This window comes from Diorhabda carinulata, chromosome 8, assembly GCF_026250575.1.
Source record: "Diorhabda carinulata isolate Delta chromosome 8, icDioCari1.1, whole genome shotgun sequence".
Classification (NCBI taxonomy): Eukaryota; Metazoa; Arthropoda; class Insecta; order Coleoptera; family Chrysomelidae; genus Diorhabda; species Diorhabda carinulata.
Genome location: NC_079467.1, coordinates 22,265,618 through 22,293,370, shown reverse-complemented (window position 1 = coordinate 22,293,370; position 27,753 = coordinate 22,265,618). Strand labels below are relative to the sequence as shown.

The 27,753-nt window shown below is 33.6% G+C and overlaps 1 protein-coding gene across 47 annotated transcripts in view; it reads left to right on the top strand.

Annotated features, from left to right (window-relative positions):
• The window catches only part of LOC130897056 (zinc finger protein OZF-like), a 287,205-nt gene that overhangs the window by 23,191 nt on the left and 236,261 nt on the right, over positions 1-27,753 (top strand). The window contains exons 5-6 of one of the 47 annotated variants that reach the window (XM_057805617.1): positions 12,703-13,225; positions 15,648-16,007. The exons of 42 other annotated variants lie outside the window; for them this stretch is intronic. In XM_057805617.1, the coding sequence (XP_057661600.1) occupies positions 12,703-13,225; positions 15,648-15,992 (868 nt within the window). In that variant the 3' untranslated portion in view covers positions 15,993-16,007. Of the gene's footprint in view, positions 1-5,135; positions 6,392-12,702; positions 13,226-15,647; positions 16,008-17,270; positions 19,855-21,346; positions 22,444-23,980; positions 26,263-27,753 lie in introns of those variants that run through there. 4 more of the 47 variants (XM_057805569.1, XM_057805588.1, XM_057805591.1 and 1 more) reach the window with 4 other exon arrangements.

Sequence of the window (27,753 nt, the reverse complement as noted above, 5' to 3'; positions counted from 1 at the left end):
GCAGAAGAAAGAAGAAGAAATATCTTCCTCTCTCAGATATGTTACATTCGAAGATATTTTAACTATTCTATGGCAGATGGCAGTAAATATAGAGCTAGACAAGATGTAAAAATTCTTTTCGTATCTTATCCCTCGGGACAGCGCCAATTATAATTCCCATAGAGTGATTTCGAGGATGCTTAATAGGTTCAAGGTAACTGGAATTGTTGCTGAAGACGAAAAATTGTTCTTTCTCGTAATGTCTGCAGAATACTAGAAATGATACTTTTAGGGAGAATACCGTTTGACATTTGTGCATAGGCAACAAAGATTAACACCAACGCTAGCATAATGAATGAAGAAAAGCGATCTTCACCATATCGAGCTTAGGCTCCGTTTTCAACACTTCCATATAATAATAGCTGCTTTTCTTCTCAAAATAAGCGTTTATGTATGCGATTCTGTTCAAGAAAAGCACTTTCTTTTTCCTCAAATGTGGTCGCTTTTAACACGTTTATATTAGTTTCACCTGTATGTGAGTTTGTTTGTTTATGAGCTTGTTTGTTCGTAACTCTCCTTTGGACTAAGAGCAGGTGGCTTATTTAATAAAGATTTCGTTCGAACCTTCGATCTCCGTGTGGGAAATTGAGCATTTCGACAACCTTACCAATTACACCGTTTGGCTCTATACAAGTTTCGACGAGATTTAGGTATATAAGCAGAGAAACCATTATATGAGATGTCACTAAAATAATTATTAGCGTGGCTCACTCTAGTGAATTAGGCTCACTTTATTCACTATAAGAATGGTGAATCATTTTTTCTTCGCTAATTTCAGTTTAGTATGTTTTTTTCACTGTATGTTGTTTTTTTTACAGAACTCCGAAATCGGTGTGCAAAAGTTGGAAATGTAAAAAACTCGATTTTGTTTATCGTTGTAACAGAATAGATTCCGGTTTGGTTACATTTAAAAAAATATTAATTTAATATTTTTATAAAAATAGAATATAAGTTCCTTTTTATTCAAATCTGTTCTATTTACTCGTTACACGGAAACTATCATACAAAATTTGCTTAAAACAAAAAAATGAGCTCTATAATAAAAAAGCAAAGTTGAAAACATATTTGAAAAATCAGCGAATATATAGAATGATATCACCACAAATTTACTAAAATTTTCTTTGATTTGAACACTTTAGTGTAGGTAGGTAGAGGATGATTTTGAATGCATTCCGAGGTTTTAGTGAATTTATCGAATGGAGTAGAAGGTCGATAACAAATTAATTTCTTCATAAACTCGACAGGTTAGAATAAGTAATTCCGAAGTGACTACTGTGCCACAATAAAGGAAGATGCAAAATGGTTGAAAAAAAAACCGTAACAGGCCGAATGGCATGTTACATCGTCATCTTAGGAACATGTAATGAAAACTAGTATTTTTTATTGATTATGAAAGATTTATTGATGATCCCAATTCCTCAACTTTATAGTTTTTAATGAGAAAAATTGAGTTGATAATTCCAAGTATTTTCCAGAAAATGTGTACCGATTAAGAAATGTGAACATTGTCGATTAGAGTTCCAGAACGAAGAGAATCTTCAGCACCACATCGAAAATTTAGGAGCATACTTGAAAGCCTATTGCAAAAAATGTAAAAAATTCATAAGATTAGAAGAACGTAAATATCATTTAGACGCTACTTATTCTTGTTCGATTTGCAAAAGAATATTGAAAGAAAATCTCTGTTTATCACATAAATGTTTTCACGACGAGACAACGCAAAAATCCGCGGATGGCATTAGAATACCGTGCTACATTTGCCAAGAAACATGTTTTTCAGAAAAGGATTTGACTGCTCATGTTACGGAAACGCATACCGCGTTGCATCTCGCGATTTGTAAATGTTGCATGACAAATTTCGAAACTGAGGAATCATGTCATCAACATTTCCAATCAGTTCATAATATACAGCTACCTTCTCTTTATGTTAATCCCATAAAATGTCTTTGGAATAAACAAAAATCCAATGCACAATTAAAATATAGAATAATTTGTAAGTATTGTTTGTGTTACGGGTGTTTCAAACATAATAACGATCCTTTTGCAGAATGCGAGAAAGAATAAAAACTTTCCGTCCAAAATTTCGTCGCAAAATTCACTGTCCGAATGTGTTCGCGAAATTAATATGCTGTATACAAGTCAGACGCGTGATCCTCCAAAAAATTTTCATCGTTCCACTATTGGAATGAGCTTTTCTTATAATTTATCTATTAAGAGAAAACGTATTGTATTGTCACCAGTAAAGCAGCTATTGTGCAACATGTTCTAGTTAATAATTATCAGAACCATAATTGTTTCACAAAATTTAATCCTTCTGTCGAAAGGATTGGAATTCCTATAACTGTAGTGCCTTGGTTACTGTTTCGTTAAGACTCTTTCAGCTTGACGTGCTACATTATGAAGTGATATGGAAGTTTCTGATCTTAAACTTCTATTTGAGTTGTTTTATCTAAAACGCTTTGTGTGTTATATTTTTGTTTTGCAGTGCAACACGCTTTTTCGAGTGTTCAGGGTATGCCCTGTCCTCATAGTATTACATCTTTTTGTTGTTAACCATCCTTTCCCATTTTTTTGTACACCTAGCCATTTATTTCCATCTTTCAGTCTTCCTATCCTGACCTGCAACCGCTCCATCATCATTCTCTTCCCAATTTCCTTCTCATATTTACCAGCCATCTTCCTCTTGTTTTTTATTATTTTCTCCCCCCAGTACTTCTTATATTTCAGGATTTTAATCAATTTTTCGTTAAAGTTTGTTGTTGAATTTATTCTATCGCATCTTCCTCATTCACCATAAGCTCCCGATTTTCTTACATCGGTAGTAATTTGTCATCTTCATTTGCAAATGTTTCCTTCTAACTACCTCCTGCTTTGTGTGTTATAATTGATCATTTTGGTTGAGTCGAACGATTTATCAGTCTAAAAGGAAATCATGAAGTTAATATTAGAGATATAGAGATTGAGGCATGCTAGTGGAAACGACCTACCGAGACACAAAAACAACATCGGCATACCAATCTCTTTACTACATCCAAACAATGCTTCGGTCCGGACTGAATTGTTGCTTGTGGACATTGGGATCTTTTAATTTTGACCAAAATTTTCTTTTGGTTTAAAAGTACGCAGCAAGATAGAGGTACTACTTCATTACATTCTAGATCATTTATTTGAATCAAAATGTATTTGCTTACTCATAAATATGACTATAATATCAAGAAGATTATGTTACTTTCACCGTTACTCTGTTATTTTTCAGTATTAAGTTATTTTATTTCCATACTGTGTGCTATTACATAAGCTTGTCTAATAGCTTTTGGTCTCGTGGACGTTAGTTTAGAGTTTCTCTGCGCTGCTCATGCCGTGTCTTCGAAAAGAAATCGTTAACCTAATGACCTGATAAAGACAATTAAAAATTTTTTTATCAGTTTATTGTTATCGGCTCTTCACAAGGGTGGAATTTTGATATATCCGATCGTTTGAAATCTCCAAACCGAACCCTTTGATTCATGAATTCATGAAGGTAGTGACATCTGTCGATCCTAGTGCTTTTTCTTCTATCTTGTGTCTTCTTTGAGTTTTTGGCCTTATAAAGTAAATACAGTGTGTTCGAAAAATATTTTTTACACTTTTGAGTCTCGGCAAGCTTTACATAGAGTTTAATTTTGCTGCCTCGATCAATTTTAATGTAGTAGTGCTCGAACGACTAATCAGTTAAGTAATTTTGAAAAATGTCTCGAATTGAGTTACGTCCTATTTTTTACTAATGAGGGATTAACACCAACATAAATAAAAAACAGAATGGAGGCTGTTTATAGCGACTTGCGTCTATCATTTTCAACAAATAGGGGGTAAAAGATGCATCATATTTACATATAAAGGGACAATATATTGAAGAATAGTTACAGTTTTTTTATTTATGATTTTTCTTCCTCTTAGGCTAAGAACTCATGGATCGCATTTATTAGTAGTTTATAACGTGATCAAAACAAATTCTCGTTCAGCGAAAATCTCTGTCGGTGATCAACGAATGCAAATTGCAATTCGTCAATTTAAGTGCGTTGTTCTGATAAAAAAGCACGTTCTTTTTCAAGTTCGGTTTTTTCTTTACAATGTCTCCCTTTACTTTGTGCAAGCAATGATGCGTAATCTCTTCTGTTATTTCTTCGTCTTATTGAAGATAATTGACAAACACAATCCCATGACTACGGTCGTTCCTTCTTTTCCAATGCAACATTTTTCACAAAAGGATTGTCCTTCGTTATTCAGCAGATCCAGATTTCATCTACAGCTTCTAATCAACCGAAAAGTTCCGGAAAATATTCATTCAAATGCGTATATGGTCCAATCCGAGGATAGCTTATTGTAAATGCATTCTTTCGATGTGTTGATAAAACCTACTATCTCTCTAATCCTAATCCGACAGGCATCCAGCATCATTTGGTAAACTTTTCCGATTATATCGCTGGTTGTTGCAGTTTTTGGATGTCCCAAACGATTATCGTCAGTGAAGCTGCCTTAAGATATTTTACGGTCGTAAATGATGCTGCCAAATCTCCGTGTTCAACTCCTCTGTAGCTGGCTAATAAAATTTTCTTTGTTTTTTGATTTATCAATGGGTAAATCCATTGAAGTACTAACACTAACTTCTACGCATCGCGGTTTTTCTGTTTATTTTTATATTATTTTAAATGTGTATTCGACAAAGTCAGTTCTGCTTAAAAATATTCTAAGAACGTCAATTCAAGTTCGTTCGTCCAAGTTCGGCGAGTCGCTCGTTACTGAGTAACATTGTGGAGTTGATAAAAGTGCTCCATTGTTTCTATGTTCTTTTATCTCGCACCGAACCTGCGAAGATTCCGTGAATCGGTTCCATATTCATAAATCTCGTATTTTTGTCCCTAAATTCTTGTTTTAATATGGAGCGGCCTTTTTTGTTCAGGTTTGTCATCAGAAAACACGGAAATTGTTATTAATAATGAAAACAACTTTAAATGGTGACATAATTGTTGATTCCTATATGTTTAAATTTATTGCTAGTAGTTTGAAATTTCATCGCTTCTAGAAAATATATGATAAATAAGTTAAACATTTTCCAGATGGATAAATGGTTCGTCAACCTGCATAGACTGTGAAAAGTCATTTTCCAGCAAGCAAGACATGAAAAGTCACGTTGAAAATTTAGATGCTCACTTGAAAATCTATTGTTTACATTGCGAAAGGTTCATTCGTACGGATGAAATAGATTCTCATGCGAAACCGACATATTCCTGCGCCATTTGCAAACTTATATTAGACAATGAGTTTTTACCTACCGTCCATCAGTGTTTCCATGAAGACAGAGCTCAAAAATCAGCTAACGAAACCAAACTGTGTTGCGCTATTTGCAACAATGTATTTTTTTCAACAAAAGACGTTGATGGTCATATGAAAGATAAACATTTCAGCGAAAACGATTACAGTTGTAAATGTTGTAAAGTTTTTCATGACACTGAAGAAGAGTTAAAAGTTCATATAAGCACGAAACACATTCGAATTATACCAATGGAAACTACTAAAAGGAAAATACCGCTTCAAGTCATCAAGAAAGAATCTGAAAATTGTCAAAAAAAATGTAGTCAATGTCCTTTGAGATTCGAAACAAAAAAAGAATATCAAGCGCACAAGAGGCACGCTCACGAAATTTTCCTTTGTTATATATGTGGTAGAAAAATGCACATAAATTTCTTAAGAACGCATTTAGATATGCACGAAAATAACAAAAGGTTTAAATGTAAATTTTGCGATAAAAGGTTTCGATTGCCCGGTACGTTAAGAAACCATCAGATGATACATTCCAGCGAATCTAATTATCAATGTCAAGTGTGCGGTAAAGGCTTCAAAAAAGCCTATAATCTGAAGGTGCATTTGAGGATACATTCTCCTGTTAAACCTTTCGAATGTCTAGTTTGTAGGAAAACTTTCACTACCAAACAGTCAAGAGATAATCATTTGAAAACGCATAAATGAATTTGTGATATTTTATTTGTAATTTGTTGTTGATTATTTTTATAGGTCATACACTAATTTTTTTTTAAAAAAAAACCCGTTTTAAAATGTCCTTTTTAATATACGTAAAAAAAAAGATTTTGTTTTTTGGATCCTGCTTGAAATTCACGTGTCGCCAGCAACGCAAAGTTCAAAAATTAGGTGCTCTGTCATTTTTACAGCAAGGGAATACTCGAAAGTTGCGGTGCTGATATTTACTAGCAACGCAATGAAAATAATTACAATACATTAATTGTTTAGGTAATAAAATAAGGTGCTTATTAGGTGCTGCAGAGTCAATATCGTGAAAGTGCCCAAATAATTAATAAACGAGTTAATTTCCGTGAGATTAAGAATCTAAAAATCAGGTATCTCTAAAATTAAAATGGATACTCAATCAGATATTCAGTAAGCAGGAACATTTGGTACTAATTAGGTGCTTTGGGGAATTTAGATGACGAAAATCATGCTTGATTGGGAGGAAAATTCAGGGTACCTGATACTACTATAAAAAATGCAAAATATAAAATGAATTTTTAAAATGCTGAATATTTAAGTGCCTTAACGGAGAAACCGAAAAAATTGCAATACATTCAATTTTATGGGCGATAAAAGCCATAGATCCGCCATGAGTTATGTAGTACGTCCCGGGGATAATTTTTTATATTCGAAACTGTTAGATAATGAGGTGCTAATCAAGTGCTCACTAAATAATCAGAAGATAGTCGAGAAATATCATTGCAGCTCTATGGCTTTTATCAACCATAAAGTTCAATGTATTACAATGTTTCCTTTCTTCCGTTAAAGTACTTGAATATCCAGAATTTTGAAAATTCATTTTATATTTTGCCTTTTTTATAGTAGTATCAGGTACACTGAATTTTTCTCCAGTTTGCATATGATTTTTTTCATCTAAATTTCCCAAAGCACCTAATTAGCACCAAATGTTTCTGCTTACTTAATATCTGATCGAGTATCGATTTTAATTTTAGAGATACCTGATTTTTAGATTCGTTATCTCAAGGAAATTAATTTAACAGTTAGTCGGGCACTTTCGCGATATTTATTACCTTAACAATTAATGTATTGTAATTATTTTCATTGCGTTGCTAGTATCACGTTTTTCTAACACCGCAATTTTGAGTATTCCGTTGCTGTAAAAATTACAGAGCACTTAATTTTTGAATTTGGACCTAAAAAGCACACAATTTTGGCGTTTTCTAAATGCAATTTCCTGACTTCGTGTTGCTGGCGAGGTGGAGCGCAACTTTCCATCAAATCGCCATCGCATATACCATGTTTTTCCTTTCTCTCCTAATGTTTTCTACATGATTCTTATGTCCTTTGCATCTAGTGTCAGTGTACTCTTTATATGATCAAGTCAGTGTTTTTGGAGTCTTTCTAATTTTTTTCTACTCTCTCTTGGTCATAATGTTGTAATCTTCATGGTTCATCTTTGTTTGTCTTCTCTTCCAACATGACATACCGAATGCTATTTTAACAGGCTCTGTTTTGAAAGTAGTTTTTTGAAAACCATCTTTAGAGACACAACCCATTTCACCCTAAATTCACCCTTCATCCATTGTCGACAAAAAATATTGCAGCACACATTTCCCAATCAGCGAGATTTTCAATAGAAAGTCGCTATTTTGAAATCACTTAAAAAGGCGTATATCTTATTGGATAGATTTATTTCTTTTTAAAAAAATACGAGATATATCGATCACTTGCACATTTTAACACGTATATATAAATTCATAATTTTTCTTCAAAGCTACAACTTAACGATTTGATCACAGAGCACAGATGATTCAACGAATTTCTGGTCTGATTTTGTCTCTGTTTCTTTCATCACTTTTCATTTTCGCTACTTTTACCCAGCAAAAATTCAAAGCACTTCGAAACATGGCGTAACGAATGTGCCACCTAAGGATTCCGCTAGGGTTGTTATTGCTCAAGGGTTTCGTGTCTTGGATAGAAAAATTCACTCTTTTAAAAATTAGCTGTGATCTGTACAATTTCAAAAATTGTTCTTGGTTATAAACTAAATTAGAAAATGAACTGAAAAAACAATCGACGATTTTTCCTTAAGATTCACACCGATTTTCAATAATAGATTTTTGAAGCTTTCTTTTTTAAATGTTCTTCGTATAAATTGAAAATATTTCAGTTTCTGTTAGATGCATGTCTTATAAATAATTTTTTTGAATGTTAAACACAGTTTATAACTGGATAACTGTGCTTACTAGCTCTTTCTCATCTTTCTTTCATAATAGGTCGCTGTCTGCAGGGTTTCTGAGTGGACTGAGTAACCTGCACTGTTGCTGGTCTCAAGACCGGACAAAAAAGAAGAATTGGGAGACAGGTTAACAGTCTATACCCCACCAGAAAACAAATAACTAGCTCAAAGTATCAACAGAAAGACTCGAATATTGGAGTTTAATGGTTGTTTGTCAAAATTTGAAACTACGATTCTCAAAAGATATGCTACCAATGGAAAAAATCTAAAACAATAATTGAGATGCAATTTGTATACATATACATTATTTTTGACGTAAAGTAAACGGGTTGCTATATATTATAAAGATATAAATGGTCTCTCTATTTCTCTGTCTTTTTTTTTTCGTTGTCTTCACGGGGTTTTGTTTATTAACGAACCCCGTTAGACATAAATGCGCATCATTGTTGAATGGATGATATACTTCGTGTTTACTTCATTTTGGTAAGCTGAATTTAGTGTAGAAATAAGTTTCGTGAAAGCGTGGGATTTCTACAGACCTCTTAGATTTAACATATCACTAAAGTCGTGTAACTAACTAAGGAAAACACATTTTTTGCCAAAAATCGATTTTATTCATCAATGTTATCCACCTTCAAGAGCAATACAATCATTTCAACGCTTATCTTCTTCTTCTTCTTCTTCCTGCTGTGTATAGGCATCATTGCCTGTTTTTCTTCACGTCATTGCCTCTGCTCAGTCACCTGGGAGGTTGTCACTCCATCTTTTCCTAGGTCTTCCAATGCTTCTTTGTCCTGCTGGTGATTTGTCCCTTGATATTTTCACAATTAAAACGCTTATCTAATTTGATTTTTGCTTCAAAATAGACTTCAGTTTCAGCAATTGCTTCTTCATTTGAGCTGAATTTCTTACCGGCTAAGATTTTTTTTGAAATCAGCGAATAGTCAGTAGTCAATGGAGGCCAGATCTGGACTATAGGGTGTATGTGGAAGCAATTCGGAGATATATGAGGTCGTTTTACCTTGATTTTTACATTAAAACTATCCAATAAGTGTATGTAGTATTCGCTATTGATTGTCTCTCTCTTTTTGATACTCGATGCTCAATATTCCATGCGTATCCCATAATATTGAGCCATAACCTTCCCAGCTGACTATTGTGCCTTTGTACGCTTCGGACTTGGCTCACTGCAGTCCACTCAGATGATGATGATTATTACGATTAGATACAATCAATTTGTGGACTTTTTTGATGTTTTTTGTAGTACCCACCTCAATACCTCAATTCGACGACCATCAAACCAATAACAAATAGTTCTTTTTGAAGCCATTGCTGAGCTTGTACAGTATTTTCCTTTATCAAGAAGTAATGATATAATAATACGCTAAATTGTTTTGAATTTGAAAATAACAAAAATAGCTTCACTTAAATGGCTGTCACTTTTTCTGACTAATCGAATTGTCATGAAATTTCTTCATATCAAATTGTCATAGTCTTTTGAAAGTTGGTACTTCATAAACGTCATATGGATTTGACAATGGCAGCGTCTTCTGTGTGTCGGTCACGCGACTAATTGATTGATGAAATAATAACAAACATTTTTAACTTTTTCTCGTAAATGCTCATTCGGAAATCAGATTGTCAAAGTAAACTTGGCGTGTGTCGTAGACCACAAAAGTGGCTCGTGTATGGACGTTTCTATTACCTTTAATAGTGTATTTGAGAGTGGTCAAAAATAAATTTAAATTGTTTCTCACTCATCGCTAAAAGTCTCAAAAATTCATGAAATACAACATTTATTTTCTCTACATTGTTAAAAGCATAATAATGTTCGACAGTTCGCCAATTAACTAGAAATGACGTTATTATATAGTAAACGCCCGATGCAGACCGATTAACGCCGTTTTGTTTTGGCTATCCACGGACCAGTAATTTTATTGTCTAGAGGTTTACTGACGAATTAATGATTTCCACCTAAATTAAGTTTTGTTTTGTGTATTTTTATTATATTATTTCATTATATACATCAGAAAGCAGATAGTTCCAAGCAATTATAATGGCAGGTCTCTTTACAGCTAATAATTTCTGTGCTGCTGAAATTAGGAACATTTCTCTGTAACTAATTTGCCAAATATCAATTACGAATTCATTCACTCATGTCCCATTTGCAATAATTATACAGAGTTCAAATTTATATCGTATTTCTAATGATTATAAGATGTGCAAGCTGGAAATTTTACAGCTGGCGTCTAAATTGATAAAGTATTCTTTTAATTAAAATCTTCTAATCTTATTAGGACACCCTTCATATGGATATTATAAACACAGTCAAGTAGTTCGATGCTTTAATAATGGAATCTATTGAAAGTGTATTTTTTTCATTTTTTAAAAAGAAAATTTCATTCAACGTATTTTTTGAAACTTGAAATAATACAAAAAGTCCATTTCTTCTTCATTGCTTATCCCTATTTTACGTACACATTGTATATACTTTTTTCTTCTCAAGCAAAAAGTGTAACTTTTATATTTTATACTGATCTTGTATTAAAAATGAAGAATAATTTAAATAAATTTTTCACAATCAAGATTTTGTATTTTTTTTTTCAATTTGACGAATTTACCTGTGATTCTAATGGGAGTATACCACCTGAGGCTTTAGATTTATGATCATTCGAAGAAAAATTGTTATGTATTCTGTTATTGAAGTTGATCCAGTGCTGCTTTGACCAGAACTTCACTATTCCCGACGAACTCATCTAGTTATTGCTCTATCAGCAATTCCAATTATTGGAAACTCAGTTGCGTGAGTCGAATGGGACAAATCAGTCGAAAATTTTGTTGTGGTTCAGAAAAAAATTCACAAAAACATCAAACGTTATGAAAACCAACTTGAAAAAGCAAAAAGTTAAGACGGCTAGCGGTAATGGGTTTATTAAATTCAAACAAAGGGTTCTTAGAGGTTACGCAAATGGTCTGACGGTATGTTGATGTACAGATGTTGGTGTACAGAAACCTCCCGCTAAAGTTACAAAAAGTGAGAAAATTAGTAAGCACTAGGAGACCTCGGAAACATTTATAGAGTACCTACTCAACTGACGAAAGCTCTACTGTCTTTCTATTCACCCACAATAGCAGCGTCATCTTTCTCTTGACCATTTTCTTCTTCATGAAAGTCAACTTTATCATTCAAAAACTTTCCAACCTATTGTGTGAACCTTTTCTTAAGCTGTTCATACATTTTCTCAATTATATACCGGTTTTTGGCATGGATTAAATTTAAGTTCCGCTTAGGAGCAGTCTAATCCAGAGTAGAATCTAGATCAGCTTTTATATTGGTTGGTCTAATGCCTTTCAATTAAAAGTATTGGATCACATAACGATGACAAATTTTTCCTATGTTTACACATTCACTGAAATCGATCACTATCGATGGTTGACAAATTATAAACAAACTTGAAATATACGCTGTATAGATTGAGTACTTTCTATTACATTGGTATTTTTCAACTACCGCGATCTCTAGGTTAGGTCAGTTACTTCTGGGACCATCCTCGTATTGAACAATATATTGAACAAATAGCTCGCCACAGGACGAGAGGTGAATAGAAAAAAAGGTTGGTAGAATGTTACAAAGCTCAATTCAGAAAATCGCAGTGATATCATATGAGATGGGCTAGTTGGTGACACGAAATTAATTATTTATGGAGTTGATTGGAGAATTGATTGGAGAACTATAGAATTCTTTTAACTCTTTAGACAGTTGCAATTCCCTTATGATTCAAATTTTCAAAATCAAAAAGAAGTATTCTATTTTCGGGGGTCATTCGCTTTAGAAATTGATGTAGATGATTATGGACCGGCTCGTATAAATCAGTCATATATGTTTTCATGCGTTTAGTACCACTTTGAATCTGATCAGGTCAGTTGGTGTGTGTTGACATAGTAAGAGAGTCGATCTACTACGTAGATTTTAGAAAAATTTGCCAGAAAAAGGTTTTTTTTTTTGTAAAAAATCTTGAAATCGACTAAAATTTAATCCCCGTCTCTTAAATTTATTATCCCTGATGGTGATTTGTAGAGTGAACCGGAAAGAAAACCTCAGAACGTGGAATGGCGCAAGCCAGACTCCGATAGTCGAAAAAGAAAGAATGAGTAAAGATCTAAATCGTAAACAAAGAGTTTGTGCCAAAATGATTATCACATTGAATGTGATTCTTCCCTAACGTGAGCCCTCCTTTTTCTGTTTCCTGGATTAAAAATAGCTCCATTACGTGGAAGAATTATTTCCAAAGCAACGGGGTTTCATATTTAATTGTATATTTGAATAAAATGAAAAAATCAGTCTGAAGGTTCCATTTCGACATCTCGTATATTTATAATAATAGATAAACTTTTTTCAGATCAAAGCGTTACAATAATTTACAATGTATAAAATGCGGTAGAATGTTCTCCCATCCGATGGCGTTGAAGAATCACAAAAGAGTCCATCAAGAAAAGAAAATAAATTGTGACGTGTGCGGCAAAAAATTTTTATTTAAAAACACTATGCTTAGACACAAACAATCAGTTCATTTAGCCGATTACACCAACAGGTGCGATTTGTGCGACGCCGCTTTCAAAACTCCTCTAACTCTCAAACAACACAAACAGAACGTACATTTAAAAAATTATAATTTCGCTTGCGAAATTTGCGGACGGGGTTATTTTTTGAAAAAGATGTTGGATCATCACGTTAAAGTTGAACACGAAGATGTTAGGTTCAATTGCGAGTTTTGTCAGAAACCTTTTAAAACATTACAAGGCTTGGATTTCCATAAGGTTGTCCACGATCCTAATCATAAAAAGAAAGAATTCACGTGTAAAGTTTGTTTGGCCGTTTATACTTCCAGATCAACTTATATCGTTCATATAAGGAAACATAAAGTGAGTATCTTTTTATTTATCACCAAATTACGGAAACTACGAGGTCTGGCTATTAAATAACGAGACTGCGAGCCTAGAGGGCGCCCTAGACGAGGGGGATAAAAAACGAGTAGTGCGTTGGGTATTTAGATATCTTGTATATGCACGTCCCAAAACACGTTTCCGTCACTATTATAGTATTTGTGCAGTAACAACCGCGTTTTTTTTTTCGCGGAGCAACGTATCAATCTCAAACTTTTCGTTATATTGAAAAAAACAACGACTGAGTGATTTAAATTATTGTACCAGGCCTATGGGGACAATTCTCTATAACGTATGCGTGTTTTTGAGTGGTGTAAGCGCTTTAGTGAGGGCCGAGAGAGCAATAAAGATGACCAGCGCCCAGGTCGCCCCGTGACTGTTTCAACTCCGAAAACAGTGACCAAATCGGGCGTGCAGATCGCCGAATAAGAATCCGGATGATTGCCGAGGCTGTAAACGCCGATAAAGAAACGGTTAGAAAAATTTTATACGAGGAATTAGTTAGAAAAGTTAGAAAAAGATTTGCTTTGAAAGGGACCCGATTTGAGTCGATGGAAGAGCTCTTAGAGGCCATCACCAAAGAAGACTTCCAGCACTGCTTCGATCGATGGAAAAGACGTATGGAAAAATATGTGGCGAGGGGAAGGGAGTATATTGAAGAGGAGCATTCGAATTTAGAATAATTTTTATAATTAAAGCCTTTTTCGTAACTAGTCTCGTTATATAATATCCAGACCTCGTATGTACTCACTTTATCTACTAAATGTTGTATTCAATATTATACGAGGTGTGATAAATAAATACAAATAACGTATGTCCCAATAGTTTTGGAGATAGAGACAGAGATTCGTTGGATAGAGTTTGGTAGAATAATAAAAATTTTTATAGGAAGGTTTGTTGGAGTAGGCATTGCTATAGGAATTTTTCCTTTGCAGGGCCGGGGTTGTGGTAGTTGCGTGGAGTTGTTTTTGCTAACTTTTCTGTAGGAGAAAAAGCGGAGATATAGAAAAACGGTGAAAAGGGAGCGGGCGGATACAGCTGCGGCTGCGTTATTGCCTATCGTCGGCCATTTGGCTGAAGAACCGGTTTACTAGGTTGTAGAGAAACCGCAGAAAACCTGCAACACCGACGATCCACGAAGAGTGTGTGGGGTGGGTGTGGGAGGTCGAGGTTTATCTGATGAATATGGAAGAGCCCGCGAGAAGTCTGCCGGCAAATAGTTATGGCACAAAAATATATATTTAATCAAACTTTTCTTATTTGCCGTAATTAGAGGCGGTTTAGTAATTAAAAATTGATAATAACTCGAGCTAAATAAAGGACCTCGTGCTTCTCAACTAGGCATAATTTTCTGCAAAATCTCTCATTACGTTTCGACGACTTGAACATCTATTTCGCGTATTTTTCAAAATATTCTACGCCGCAATTGTTTATTTTCGGCTATTTTCGGCCATCATACAATTTCCCAAAAAATCTTCAATTGGACGTGCTTGAAGTAAATTGTAGTGGTTATTTTGTTTTGGTACAAACGAAATGTTATTTTGTTAAGCAATTTTCAGTTGCTTAATTTAGTGAGGCAGTTGTTAATACACCTTCCAGAATCTGCAGCTCCTCTCCTTTCTTGACCCACGTAAAGTATGGGTGTTCTTCTTATAAAGTCGCACACTAGACCAGAAAGTTATCAGCTTTTTCTTCATAGTTTGCATTATTATAGAGCTCTTTTATATTAGTGATTCCCAAATTGGTTCAGACGAACCCCCAGAGGTCTGCGAAAGTCTCGACAGGGTACCTCACAAATTTCAATTGTTAGATCATAAAATGTATTGAGGAGTTTTGGGAAAATGGTTGAAATGTAGAGACGAGAGAAAATGTTGACTACATCTAATTGGTATCCGTACTAATTGGTTTGGGTATATGTTTAGAATACGTTTCGAAATTTTTCGGTATATTTGAACATTTTTTGCTAATTCTCGCGGTACTTTTTGAAGTATGGTACCCCGACTCTGACTTTGCTTTTGTTAAAAGTCTTTCCGCTCTTTTTCGGGTGAAAATTCTTGGTTTTACACTTTTTGGGAGGTTCAGACATGGTACTATCTTAGGCTTAGGGATCTGTTCAACTAAATTATAAATGCTTTTTCTAATTTCCTACTATTGCGACGTACGTTATGCGATAAAATACGATTTGACTGCTTAGATAGGAGAGGTATAGAAAAGGTTGGTTATGTAGAAGGAAGAACAATTTATGGAACAATGAATAACAAACTTCGTTAGAAACATAAAGAAATCACAATCAACAATTACAAAAAAAAATGAAGAAAATTATAATATGAGTAGAGTGAATTTAATGCGGGAATTGTTTCAAAATATACTAAAATGTCATTTAAATTTATTTTACATTTAGGTGGGAGAGGAAAACTACGTCTGTGATATATGTGGAAAATCAGTTACGAAGAAGGCTAGTCTCAAAAACCATATAAGAACCCATACCGGGGAACGCCCATTTGTTTGTAAAGACTGCGGAAGAGCATTCAGTACAAATAATCTACTGAGGACTCACACGAGAATTCACACGAACGAAAAACCGTACATTTGTTCCATTTGTAAGAAAGGATTTAGACAACGACCTGCGTTGAAGATACACATGAGGTACCACACGGGTGAAAAACCTTATCTATGTGTTTTGTGTTCCAAATCCTTCATCAGTGGTAGTTTATTGAAAAACCATAAATGCGCTGGACCCAGTTGACTTTATAAATAAAAAAATTTATGTTGGACTCTACCGTTTTCCTATTCATTCCCGAATTTTTCGCATCAAGGGATGGATGATGATAATTTAACATAAGGATGGATACCTTGGAATCTGCAATTTCCATAGAAATGTTTGCAGTAGTACGGGACGACATCGGCATATTAATCTCTATTCGTCAAATAGAAAATATTGATTGTAAAACGTTTTTAAATAAAAGTTTTCGTGGTAATTTTAATGACAAACTATAATAGTCCGGTCAATCTAGACATTCGCTATAAATTGTTCAAAATATATATAAATAAACAAAATTTTCTCTGTTTTGGCATTATTCTCTCACACATGATCGTGTCAGAATGAACTCCATTCTTCAACGATTTTTGGTAATTTTCTGTAGTGGATTGGTGCCCCTGGAAAACAATTGACAGCTGACTGGACGATGCATTAATCGGTCATTTGTGAGGTTATTTCAATTTTATTACTTACAATAAATAATATTGAGTTTTTAGACGAAGTAAATGTAGTAATGAACTTTGGACAAAACATACGAATCTACAGTGAATAAATATTCTAAAAATTCAAATAATATTTCCAAACTGTTAAACATGAATCAGTGCTACCAACCGACCACCTACGTTATGGTGTAATTTCCCTAAACCCAGAAAATAGTATAAAACACTCATACTAGAAGAGAAAAAATGTGTGCACACGTTTCCACCTATGAGGTGGTGTACTTAGCGTGTTTTTTACGTCACTATTGAGAAATAATAGAAAATACCAAAGGTTGGAAAAAATAACAGCGATATCAATTAAACAACAGGAGTGAAGTTTCAATTGGTTCTAATGTATTGTAGAGCAATTTCCTTCCAACTCCACTCTGTAGGGTTCAGCTGATCACCAAGACATTCTTAATTTCATCTGCTCTTTCGATACGTGCATTTATTAATTTTTTTCATACCACATTCAACAGTAAAAACTTGACAAGTTTAGCATTAATAGATCAATATTCTGACATTTTCGTTATAAAATTCAAAACAGTACAATTTAGGTTAGGATAAACACGAGTTTTTACTACAGAGTACAGTGTTTTTTGCTCTAATTTGACCGGACTAATTAGACGAGACAGTGAATCCAAGAACGACTATTTTATAAATGGCATGTATAACTTCGTACGCCGGCCGGGTACGTAGGCCGGGTAGAGAATTTTTTGTTTGTACTACACGCAGGTTCAATTAAATTTTTAATATTACAAATTATTCACAAATTTTATTATTGTAGGTTAGACGAAAAACCCTTAATAGACTATTCAGCTATAATGCATTGTCAAGTAGATTACCAAGGTTTTACTTGCGAAATTTGCCAAAAAAATTTCGCTTCAATCTCCAACCTTCGAAGACACAGAATAACCCATCAAGAAAAAACATTCGCATGCGACATGTGCCCAAAAGTATTCCACCAAAAGTACAATCTCGAATATCATAAAAATTTTAAGCACTTTCGAAAATTCACGTGTAAATGCTACTACTGCGACCAAGTGTGTTTGAACAAAAACGGTCTAAAACTACATATAGACAACGTCCATTTGAACAAATATAAATTCGGCTGCGAAAAATGTCCCAAAGGTTATAATTCGAAAAGTGAATTAGAGAAACATATTAAATTCGATCACGAAGGTCTGCGATATAACTGCCTAGTGTGCGAAAAACATTTCAAAGATAACAATCATTTCAAGCAACACATCAAAACTCACGATCCGAATTACACAAAACCAGAGTTTACTTGTTTAGTATGCGGAAAAATTCTTTCTATGAAATCTCACGATCGACATATGAAAATGCACCAAGGTAATGTAGGAAATAACGTTGTTTGCGATATTTGCGGTGTTGTTGTTTCAAGTAAAAGTCATTTAATCAACCATAGGCGTACACATACTGGAGAAAAACCTTACAAATGCGATTTTTGCGAAAAACGATTCGCCAGAAGTGAAACTTTGGCCGATCATCGGAGGGTCCATACCAAAGAAAGACCTTATGTTTGTTCGGTTTGCTGTAAAGGTTTTACCCAAAAATCGGCTCTCAATGTCCATATGAGGATACATACTGGAGAAAAACCGCATTTCTGCCACGTTTGTCAAAAGAAATTCACCACAAAGCATTTATTAAGGAACCATAAGTGTATCGGTCCACATGTTGATGAGGATATTAATGATGACAAAGCTAAAACAATTGTTACTGTGACGAGGTTATCATCGTTGTTTTAACGTGTATATGCAAAATTGCCCGAAATAAAAAATACTGTACTTGTAATTATTTTTTTGTCTAAGGAATTGATACTAAAGTTTTACGCCATCTTGTCTAAAAATAATTGTCTCAAATTTGCGCAAAAGCTAACAGCTTCAATTAATCGATGGTAACGGTGGTGGAAATGGTGGATTTGACAATTTTACCCTCAACTATACTCGTTATCAAAAAAATCGACACTCTCTCGGTCAAAAGTCTCTAGAAAAAAAATTCGTAACTTCCATTCCTTCTCTGATTTTAGCTTCCCAAAGCCATTAGTCTCAGCTTTATAAAGAGTGATCTATGTTGTTATTGGGTTAATTTTTGGTAAAGAAAAAATATCAAACGAAAATGAAGAGGAATGAAAATATAATCTTAAATTAGTCGAAATAATAATTCATTTCAAATTAACTTATTAATATTTATTGGCACTAATAACAGCTTCCAATCTCTTTTTCACGGACCGAAGGAGTTTCTTTTTCTTTGCTTTCCCATTCTACAGTGAGCACCGTTTTGAGGTCTGATTCGTGGCTAGTGCCTTACGCAACCTGCAGTATGTGGACGGGTATTGTCCTGTATCAGGATGAATTTTTCGCAGATGAAACTGACGTAAACCGTGACTGCTCGAATTTTTTTCCAGGTCTTCTGTAGACTCGTCCTTCTCTATCTCTACCATGCAGACACACTTTGCTTCCGACTGCGAAGAGAAGGGAGCCCAATTGTTCGTCATTCCGATTAACGTGTTCTTCAGCAAATCGTAGACGGGATGCTGGGGCTAATTTGGAGTCAGTAGCTGACCTTTTTGGCTCAAGGTTAGCTTCTGATTGTTTAGCTACTTCTCGCGTTTCTCTGAGCTCTTGTTGGGCTTGAACACCAGTGAGGCTCAGCGATGTGTTGACAATGAATTTGTCATCTCACTCGGATATGCATCTTATTCTTCAGGAACTGCGTTTTCGATGAAAGTTACCAGTATTTTGGTAATGATGGCAAATTCTCAAAACAGCAGACAGACTCATGTTTAGCGGACTGACAACTTCTAGCTGACTCTGGCCTTATCGCAATAGGGTGACTACCTTTACATTAGTTTCAAAATTTAAAATTACGTGGACGACAGAATTGACATGGATCATGGAATAAAGATTGTTTGTATATTTTGACTTTTCCTCTATTCTCATCGATGGAGTACGGACCAACGAAGAGGTATCCTGAAAGTACCCACCCGACACTCACTTTTGATTTGGTAGAAGCCACAAATCGATTTGTTCGACGATTTAAGTGGTCCGATCCTCCAAAAATCTCGCCAAAAAAGATGCAATGCTGTTTTTTCTTCGTCGCCTTTCGGATTTTCTAAAATCTGTTCAAAAACACGTTCATGGTTTTTGTGGTTATACTAATTAATTCATCAATATTTATTTCGTGCAATAATGTATATACATTGGTGATTTTGTTAAATATTTCGATAGCTGTTTAATAGGATACAGACTTAATTTTCGAACGACAGCTTCTTTGTTTTTTGTTATAAATGTTTTAAGATTTTTTATATCATTGTTTCTTTTTTTGTGCAATATATCTGTAATACCTGATATGAAGTATTATTTTTCCTTATATCTTATTAAAAAATGATTTAGATACGCTCCTGGGTAGTACAAAAGTAGTATTTACGAATAAATACAGTAAAAACACAATTTATATGAATACGTGCAACTAGAACGGAATATTCATTGTAATACGACGGCGGAACAACGCTCTTGAAATTTTAAACCTCGACTCGGCAGGTGTTTAAAGTTGAATTAAAATTTATCGGTACATTTAATAACAAGAGGTATCTCCTTTAAAAACGTAATGTGAGATCCACTTCTCGTATAACCGGCAGTCTTAGATAACTCAAATTATCTTAGACGAAACGAACTTTTTGGAAAACTCTCGTATGCAAATTTTCAGATGAATATACCGAATAGTTTCACTTATACATATCTATAAATATGATATATGTATATGGGTGATTCCGTTCTAACTGTGATTTTTTGTATTCAAAATTTCAAGATTTTAAAATTTAACTTTTCTAACTTTTTTATGCATATTATTCATCTATTTTACTGTAAAAATAAAACTCTAAGAGGAATTTACTACAACTTCAAAGTATCACGAGCAAGACACAAATGTCGGATTTTGAGTTCCACGGTACTGACTCATTTATCCACGGTACTGACATGGTAACTTAAGATATTAAACAACAAGTGCATCAATTTTCCTCAGTTTGATCATAAACATTAGAATTTATAAGGTAATTAGTTTAAATCATTTGTTACGACAAAAAAAATTAATAATTTATCGGTAAATTCTAGGAATGGACATGACACGGTACTGACATTCAAATGATGTAGTATAAGTTTTCTTTAAGTGGCAAGTTATATTGTATAAAAATAATGTTTAAATATCTTAAGAATTATTCAATTAACACAAAATTTTTATTAATTGATTATTAATTAATGACTAGTACAAAAAAACAATACAGGACATTGAATATCACAGTTAGAACGGAATCACCCATATACCTTGTATATAAGTGATATTCCATAATTATAAACGAAGAATTTCTAAAATAATTAAGACTTTTGGCAACAGACAGTAATTTAATTCTGTCTTCTATTCCTGTTTGAGTAGTTTTCCTAATATCATCAGAAGTCCTTTATATTCAAACGTCAAACAACAACACCTTGTTCCAGGGAAACAATCTCATTCTTTTAAGTCCACATACAACATGCCGCGAAAATCCCAAACACAGTATTGCAGAGGATCATCAGGACCATTTTAGAACCAAACGATATCCTCTTACCCAACACCAAATTTCACAACCCCTATATATATATATATATATATATATATATATATATATATATATATTTTTTTTTTATTTAGAAATAGTGATCTAAATAGTTTTATTTTTCGTTGGTTTGGAAATTTTTCAAAAAGCTTTTAAAAATTAAAAAAAAAACATCAATATCTTAATTGTGTTTTAAAAATCGCCCCCTCCCGTAATTCTTCATATTTGCTACATACTGCCTTCCTTTCTAGATCAGAGGAGCCTGTACAGATACAGTGTGGTATGTGTTCTCTCTTATTTCCGAATAAGAAAGCCTTTTTAGAACACTCAATGAAATTATTGGGGGATTATTATAAATGCTGCAAATGCTTTGAAAAATTTGAAGATTGCGTCCAGCTTTATCAGCACTACGAAAATCATCGACTAAATGAAAACGAGGTTGTTATAACTGAAGATATGGAGCTAAATTACGAAGAAAACGAAGCTGTTTTGCAAAATTCCGGAAGTGAAACGAATGATATGTTATATCTTCTTGATGATAATTCATACGTTAACGAAATAGTTATTGAAGAAGATCAACCTACCGAAGGCTCAACTACGAATTTGTCTCGCAGAGAAACTGTAGATATAGTTAATTTCGAACACGGCTACGTAGTTACCAATATAGAAGATTATAACGTTGAAGAAGAAGTAGAAGACGATGAAGTATGTAACGTTACAGATGTAGCTTATACACCGACACGTCCTAGAAATCCTCAACCTAAGAAACGGCACGAAGTACCAGATTTTTCCGCTACAAATTACTTGTTCGTAACGGCTAATCAAGAGATAGAGATCGATCATTTCAAATGTTTGAGATGTGAACAATTATTCATAAGTAAATTCGGATTTTTTAGACATATTGAGAAAGGGAAATGTTATATAAATAACTGTGATGTTTGTACGGCAACTTTTTCGCAAAATTTAAACTTCTACAACCATTACGTAGCCGAACATCCGGATCGTGCAATATGTAAATTCTGCTTCAGAACTTTCATGTACGAAAAGAACGTTAAAGAGCATATGTTACGTCATTTAGATCAATTTAGACATAGATGCGAGGATTGTAATAAAGGCTTTTATACTGTTAGAGAATATAGGAACCACTATAAAAATAGGCACATGGGAATTCGGCATAAATGTAGTGTTTGCGGAAGAAGCTTTGCCGATGAATATTATTTCAAGAGACACATAGCAACTCATGCTAAAGCCGTTAATAAAATTTCTGTGTATCAGATCAATCAATAAACTGTAGTTTTAAATTGGAAGTTTATTAAAAATAAACAACACGTGTCCTTTCCAAAATAAACCTCTCAAGAGCTTCCTACAACCCTCCACCATCCGAATCGATGATATAGTCAGTGTTAACTACTTGTTTTATATATTAGACAAGTTTAGTGAAAGAGTCTGTTAGAGTGAAAGTTATCCATTCTTAACTATATACTATTTGTTCTTTTTGTATTTACTAATGGTCCTTCAGTTGTTCTCGATTTTAGATGCCTGATGTATCCTTCCCTGGCGTGATTGTTCAGCTCTCTCAGCTGAATATTCAAAATCTTCTTCTATTGCTGTCCTACTACAACTTCCAGCTACAAAATGTACGCTGGAACACGAATTATTCATTTCGTTTTTGATATTGCTGAGCACAATTTTCCCTTCTTGTATGTTAGTCCCTCTGGAATCAATCTTCTTCTCATCTGAGTAGTCTTTCGCCTTCTCTAAAACTGTCCCCGATTTATAACTGTGTCTTTTTGCGTCTGCTTGCTAAATAAATTTTCCTCTCTTAGCGATGCCAAGATAAAAATAGGTATATTTGTTGGATCTGATATAAGTCACGACGGATCCAGAGTTTCTAGTAACATTAAACATTGAAAAAGAAGCCTGGTTGTCCGTTGTAGAAGTGACCAAACATTTCCTAAATCACAAATCTCCGCAATATGTAAATATCGTCAAAACGATGTTCACATCACATCGTCATTTCTTTCCACAAAAGATTGGAACCGTAATTAACAAGCACGGCGAGCGATTCCACCAAGACATCACTACCAAGGTAAATGGGAACCCTCCATGCTTGGGATCCATACCGGGATCGTCCTATACCAAAAATCTAAGCGATCAGAATCTTTTAAATCTTTTCTTAAATACGAACAAACTTAAACAAATGATTACTTGCCTAGAAATGCGTTCCCATTAGTTTTATTTGGTTCACGTATTAAATTTTATCGCTGGATTGCTTAATGAGTGAAAGTTTTCATCTTATGGAACATTCTATCCATTCTTTATTTATTTTGAATAACTTGAAAAACTATTTTTGAACTTTCTTGTTGTCTTCAATATAAATCAACCAGAAAAGTGCAAGACTCACAAGAGCGTTGATGCAAGGCCAAACTGGACCCTGCATGTCTAAGATCAAGACCACTTATTACACTCCAAGATCAAGATCAGAATATATATGCAAGATCAAGGTTAACCTGGTCATGTATGTATGTAGATATTGGGATGTCATATATATTTCGACCCAAAGGATCTATTCTGTCCCCTTTTCTTGGTGCTATACTGGAGAACTCAGAGTTAATAGTTGATCTGTCCGTTTTAGACGGGGATTAACATATCAGTATCTTGGTGTTGCATTTCCTCGACGCCAAGATCATCTGTTCTTTGGCCATCTCTGTTCATGATATTTATTGTAACTCGCTGTAAAGGTGTAATAAGTATTTTGTAAGTGTTACTAAAATAAACTTTTTTATGTAATTATTTCTGATAGTGACTTAATCGAACTAATACTGTTTTCCTTACAAACAAAAAATACATTCATGTGAAAATTAATAATTTTCTTTTTTTTTTAGGTCTATTGAAGTAGGAAACTTTAAAATTCGTAGTTTTTCAATATATCTGACAAATATTGACGGAAAAAAACCTATAGCAAAAGAAAAACAATCAATTTTTGTTCCCAACCAAAAATCAGAACTAAATCATGAAGAACCTTTATTGGATAGGAAAAAAATCCATACCTGTTATGTATGTATGCAGAAATTCGCAACTTTAGATGTTTTATTAGAACATAAAAGGGAACATTCGGAATCAGAAGGTGAAGATGATCTTTTCGAAGAAGATACATCTTCCCAGGACAATAAAATTTGTACAGACGAAAATAATGCTAAACAGAAAGTGAAGAATTCAGATGAATTAGAAAAAAATCCCGAACTACCTCAACAGTCCAAAGGGAAAAAGAGAAAATTAAAAAAAGGTTCTAATGTTACTACTACGACTATTAAAACTCAAAAAGACGATACTAAAGAAAATAAAGTGAAACCTAAAGCATTAAATGCAGACACTATTAGTTTAGAAAAAAATACAACTACACAAAATAATGTTAAAACCCCATTTAAATGTGATACTTGTAATATTTTTTTTGCAACTTCCGATGAAGCAAAAACTCATATACCTCCTTCAGCTGCAAAATGTAAATTTTCTTGTCATTTGTGTAATAGAAAATTCAACACTCTATACGCTTTAATAGTTCACATAATGCAACATAAAAACGACGCTTTCAAGAATCAAAACAGTTCCAAATCTCTATATAATTGTAAACTATGCGACAAGAACTTCGCGGATTGTTTCCAATTGAAGAGACACGAAATAAAAGTACATAAAAAAGAAGCTCACATCGAACCGGCTTATACGGAACCGACCGAAATAATTACGACGCATGTTGTTATTAGAGAACACGATACTGAAACACAACTCACTTGTGATTTGTGCTACGACGTTTTCAATACCAAAGAAGAACTCGATAGTCATACGGAATTCCACAAACAGTTAGATTCGATCACTCAACCACTCTCTTACGAAACTAATAAAGCGGTAGACGGTAGCTTGAAAATTTCCGAAGACAAACAAGGATTAATAAAAACTATTCAAAAACCTCGAAACAGTCCTTCTCAAAAAAAGAATATTCCTTCTGAAACGTTCACTTCCTTACCATCTACTAGTTCAACACAAAATAAGAAAAATTTAACGGCGACGATCAAGGAGATGATTGCTCCTAACGAAATTAAACCCAAACAATCTAAAACTATATTTTTACCTAATATAGAAGAAGAAAAATTAGAAGAGAAACGAAGAAAAATCTCCTCTAAAATTAAAGTTGTATATCAAAATAACGAAGTAAAACGAAAAAAAAGATTACTTCCAAAATTAGATTTTACTAAACCAATTAATAAAGCTGGTACTAATTTTCAACAGTCAAAGGTGGCTACTCCATTGAATCCCCTAACAGTTGGCTTTCCAGTTATTTCTCAAGCAAAATTTGCTACTTCCAGTTTTGTTTCCACATCACCTTCTACCTCGAATATTCCTTATATTTTTTCAACATCTAATTCATATGCGACGAATCCTCCCATTTCTCCTTTTACCCACATATTGTTATCTAACAGTAGTTCAGTATCCCCATCTATTTTAGTGCCTCCAACCTCCACATCTATTACACCGAGTACGACTATCGATACAGTATCAGCTAGTGTTCTAAACATACCCGAAACATCCATGCATCTACCAAAAATAGAACGTGTTATGAGTTTAGCACAAAGCATCGAATCTTACGACAAAATCATCACAACAAGTGAAGCAAGTAAACTGAATCAGAAATTAAATGAAATAATTATTTTAGATAGTGACTCTTCCGACGAGGAAAAAAATTTAATTATAGACGAAACCTTATTAAAAATTGAACCGAACGAGAAGATTGGTGAAACTGATGAGGTCGAACCTGAACCGGATGACATAGACGATCATTTTGAGGAAGACGAATGTCATACGATAGCCGAAAAATCGAAAAGTAACGAGGATTTTCCAAAGACGTGCTCTAATTGCCAATCAATTTTTTACGATCAAGATTCATTTAATAGTCATGAAAATAATAAAATTAATTGCAAACGCTGTGATCATCAGTTTTGTAAAGTTACTGACCTGAAGACTCATTATATTTCTGTACATAGAGAACTTTTTTGTTCGAAATGTCATTTTACCACTGAGGTAATTGTAGAATTTGCAAAGCATGAAAGTAATGAATGTAAAAGTCTTGAAGAAAATAATGAGTCTGCAGGAAATAAATAATTATTCTGTTTTAGTCAAGTATGATTTTGTTGTATCATTTTTTATAATATCTCTATTTATTTTTTTAAGTAAACTGAGGATATAATCTATCTAAAGGTATTTTAATTTGTTAGTTCCAATATAAAATAATTTTTTCAACACCCACAAAAATTGTGAAGAGGTGAAAAAAAATGTCGAAAGTATTTAATTGCAGTTTTTAATGTCGGGTATTGAATACAATAAAAAATTTTGTGCCGATTTTTTTAAAAACGGAAAATGCATTAAAAGAAAATACTTACAAATAACATATTCAAAAAAATGATAAACAGTCACTACAATCAATTGAGAAAGACAACAGAAAATAAGTATTAAAAAATGCCATTTGTACCATAGTTCCATCACGCCTTACAATTTATCGGATCTTGGTCCTCGCGGAAAAACTCTGAATTTGATTCACAACATTCTACTTGAAATTGCGCTGAGATTTTGAGGGAATAATTTTAAAAATCCTTTGAACAATCTGGAGATTGATACCAGAGATACATAAAATATCGCAGCACTCTATTATTACAATGAATAAACTATATCATTTTATCCCTGAGGAAATAAAAAGTCGTAGAGACTTCTTTTGTACTAAAAAAAGCAGAAGATTCATCCTATATATAGTTTTGCTGTACCTTGATAATTTCTTAACTGTAATTAATGAATTCTTTCATTACACCATTTAAAATTTCTTCTATATACTCAAATTTCCTATTTCACACATCTTCAATGTCTTTAACTCCTTTATGTTATTCTTCAAACTTTCACTTTTGATATTTTCGATGAACTTGATACATTACCATTCCTCTACAAGTTCCACTAGCTCCGGCTACAGTCGAAATACCTAATTTTTCAAAATTACCAATTTTTCTAATAGTAATAAAGTCTAAAAATTCACGTGTCCAGTCTACTATATTTGTATTTGAGGTATATGAATGTTCTTGGATTAACGTAACTGTGATCGTCATAAATTAAAGTAGAAACTATAGATGAGAGGTAAAGAAATTTGATAGATCACTGCTAGAAAATGATTTTCACGCAAACGATAATTTGATTTTGAGCATGGATTTTAAAAAAAGTTCTTCCTATTTAGAACACACAACAGAAAAGCCTTTGAACATATGATTATTTATTTTGACAATTGACATTGACAGTAATGACAGATTTTTATTACACTAGAGTCACGATTGGTAGGTGGCAGAACTAAATTTGTGTGGCTGAAATTTAAATGTAAGTCGACCCACCACTGGAAGGTGGTACTGATAAAGTACACGGAGTTTAAAATCAATATTAGAAGCAGCAGGATAAGTTGTTAACGTTAGGGATTCGAGGGACATATACGTTAACATACAACAATTCAGAAATCTCAGTTTTAACTTTATTTAAAGTGTTTGCTGTGGTTAAACATACACAATAAAATATTTTGTATTTGTATGTTCCTTTTTGTTCATTATGTATATATAATTAATTGATATAATATATT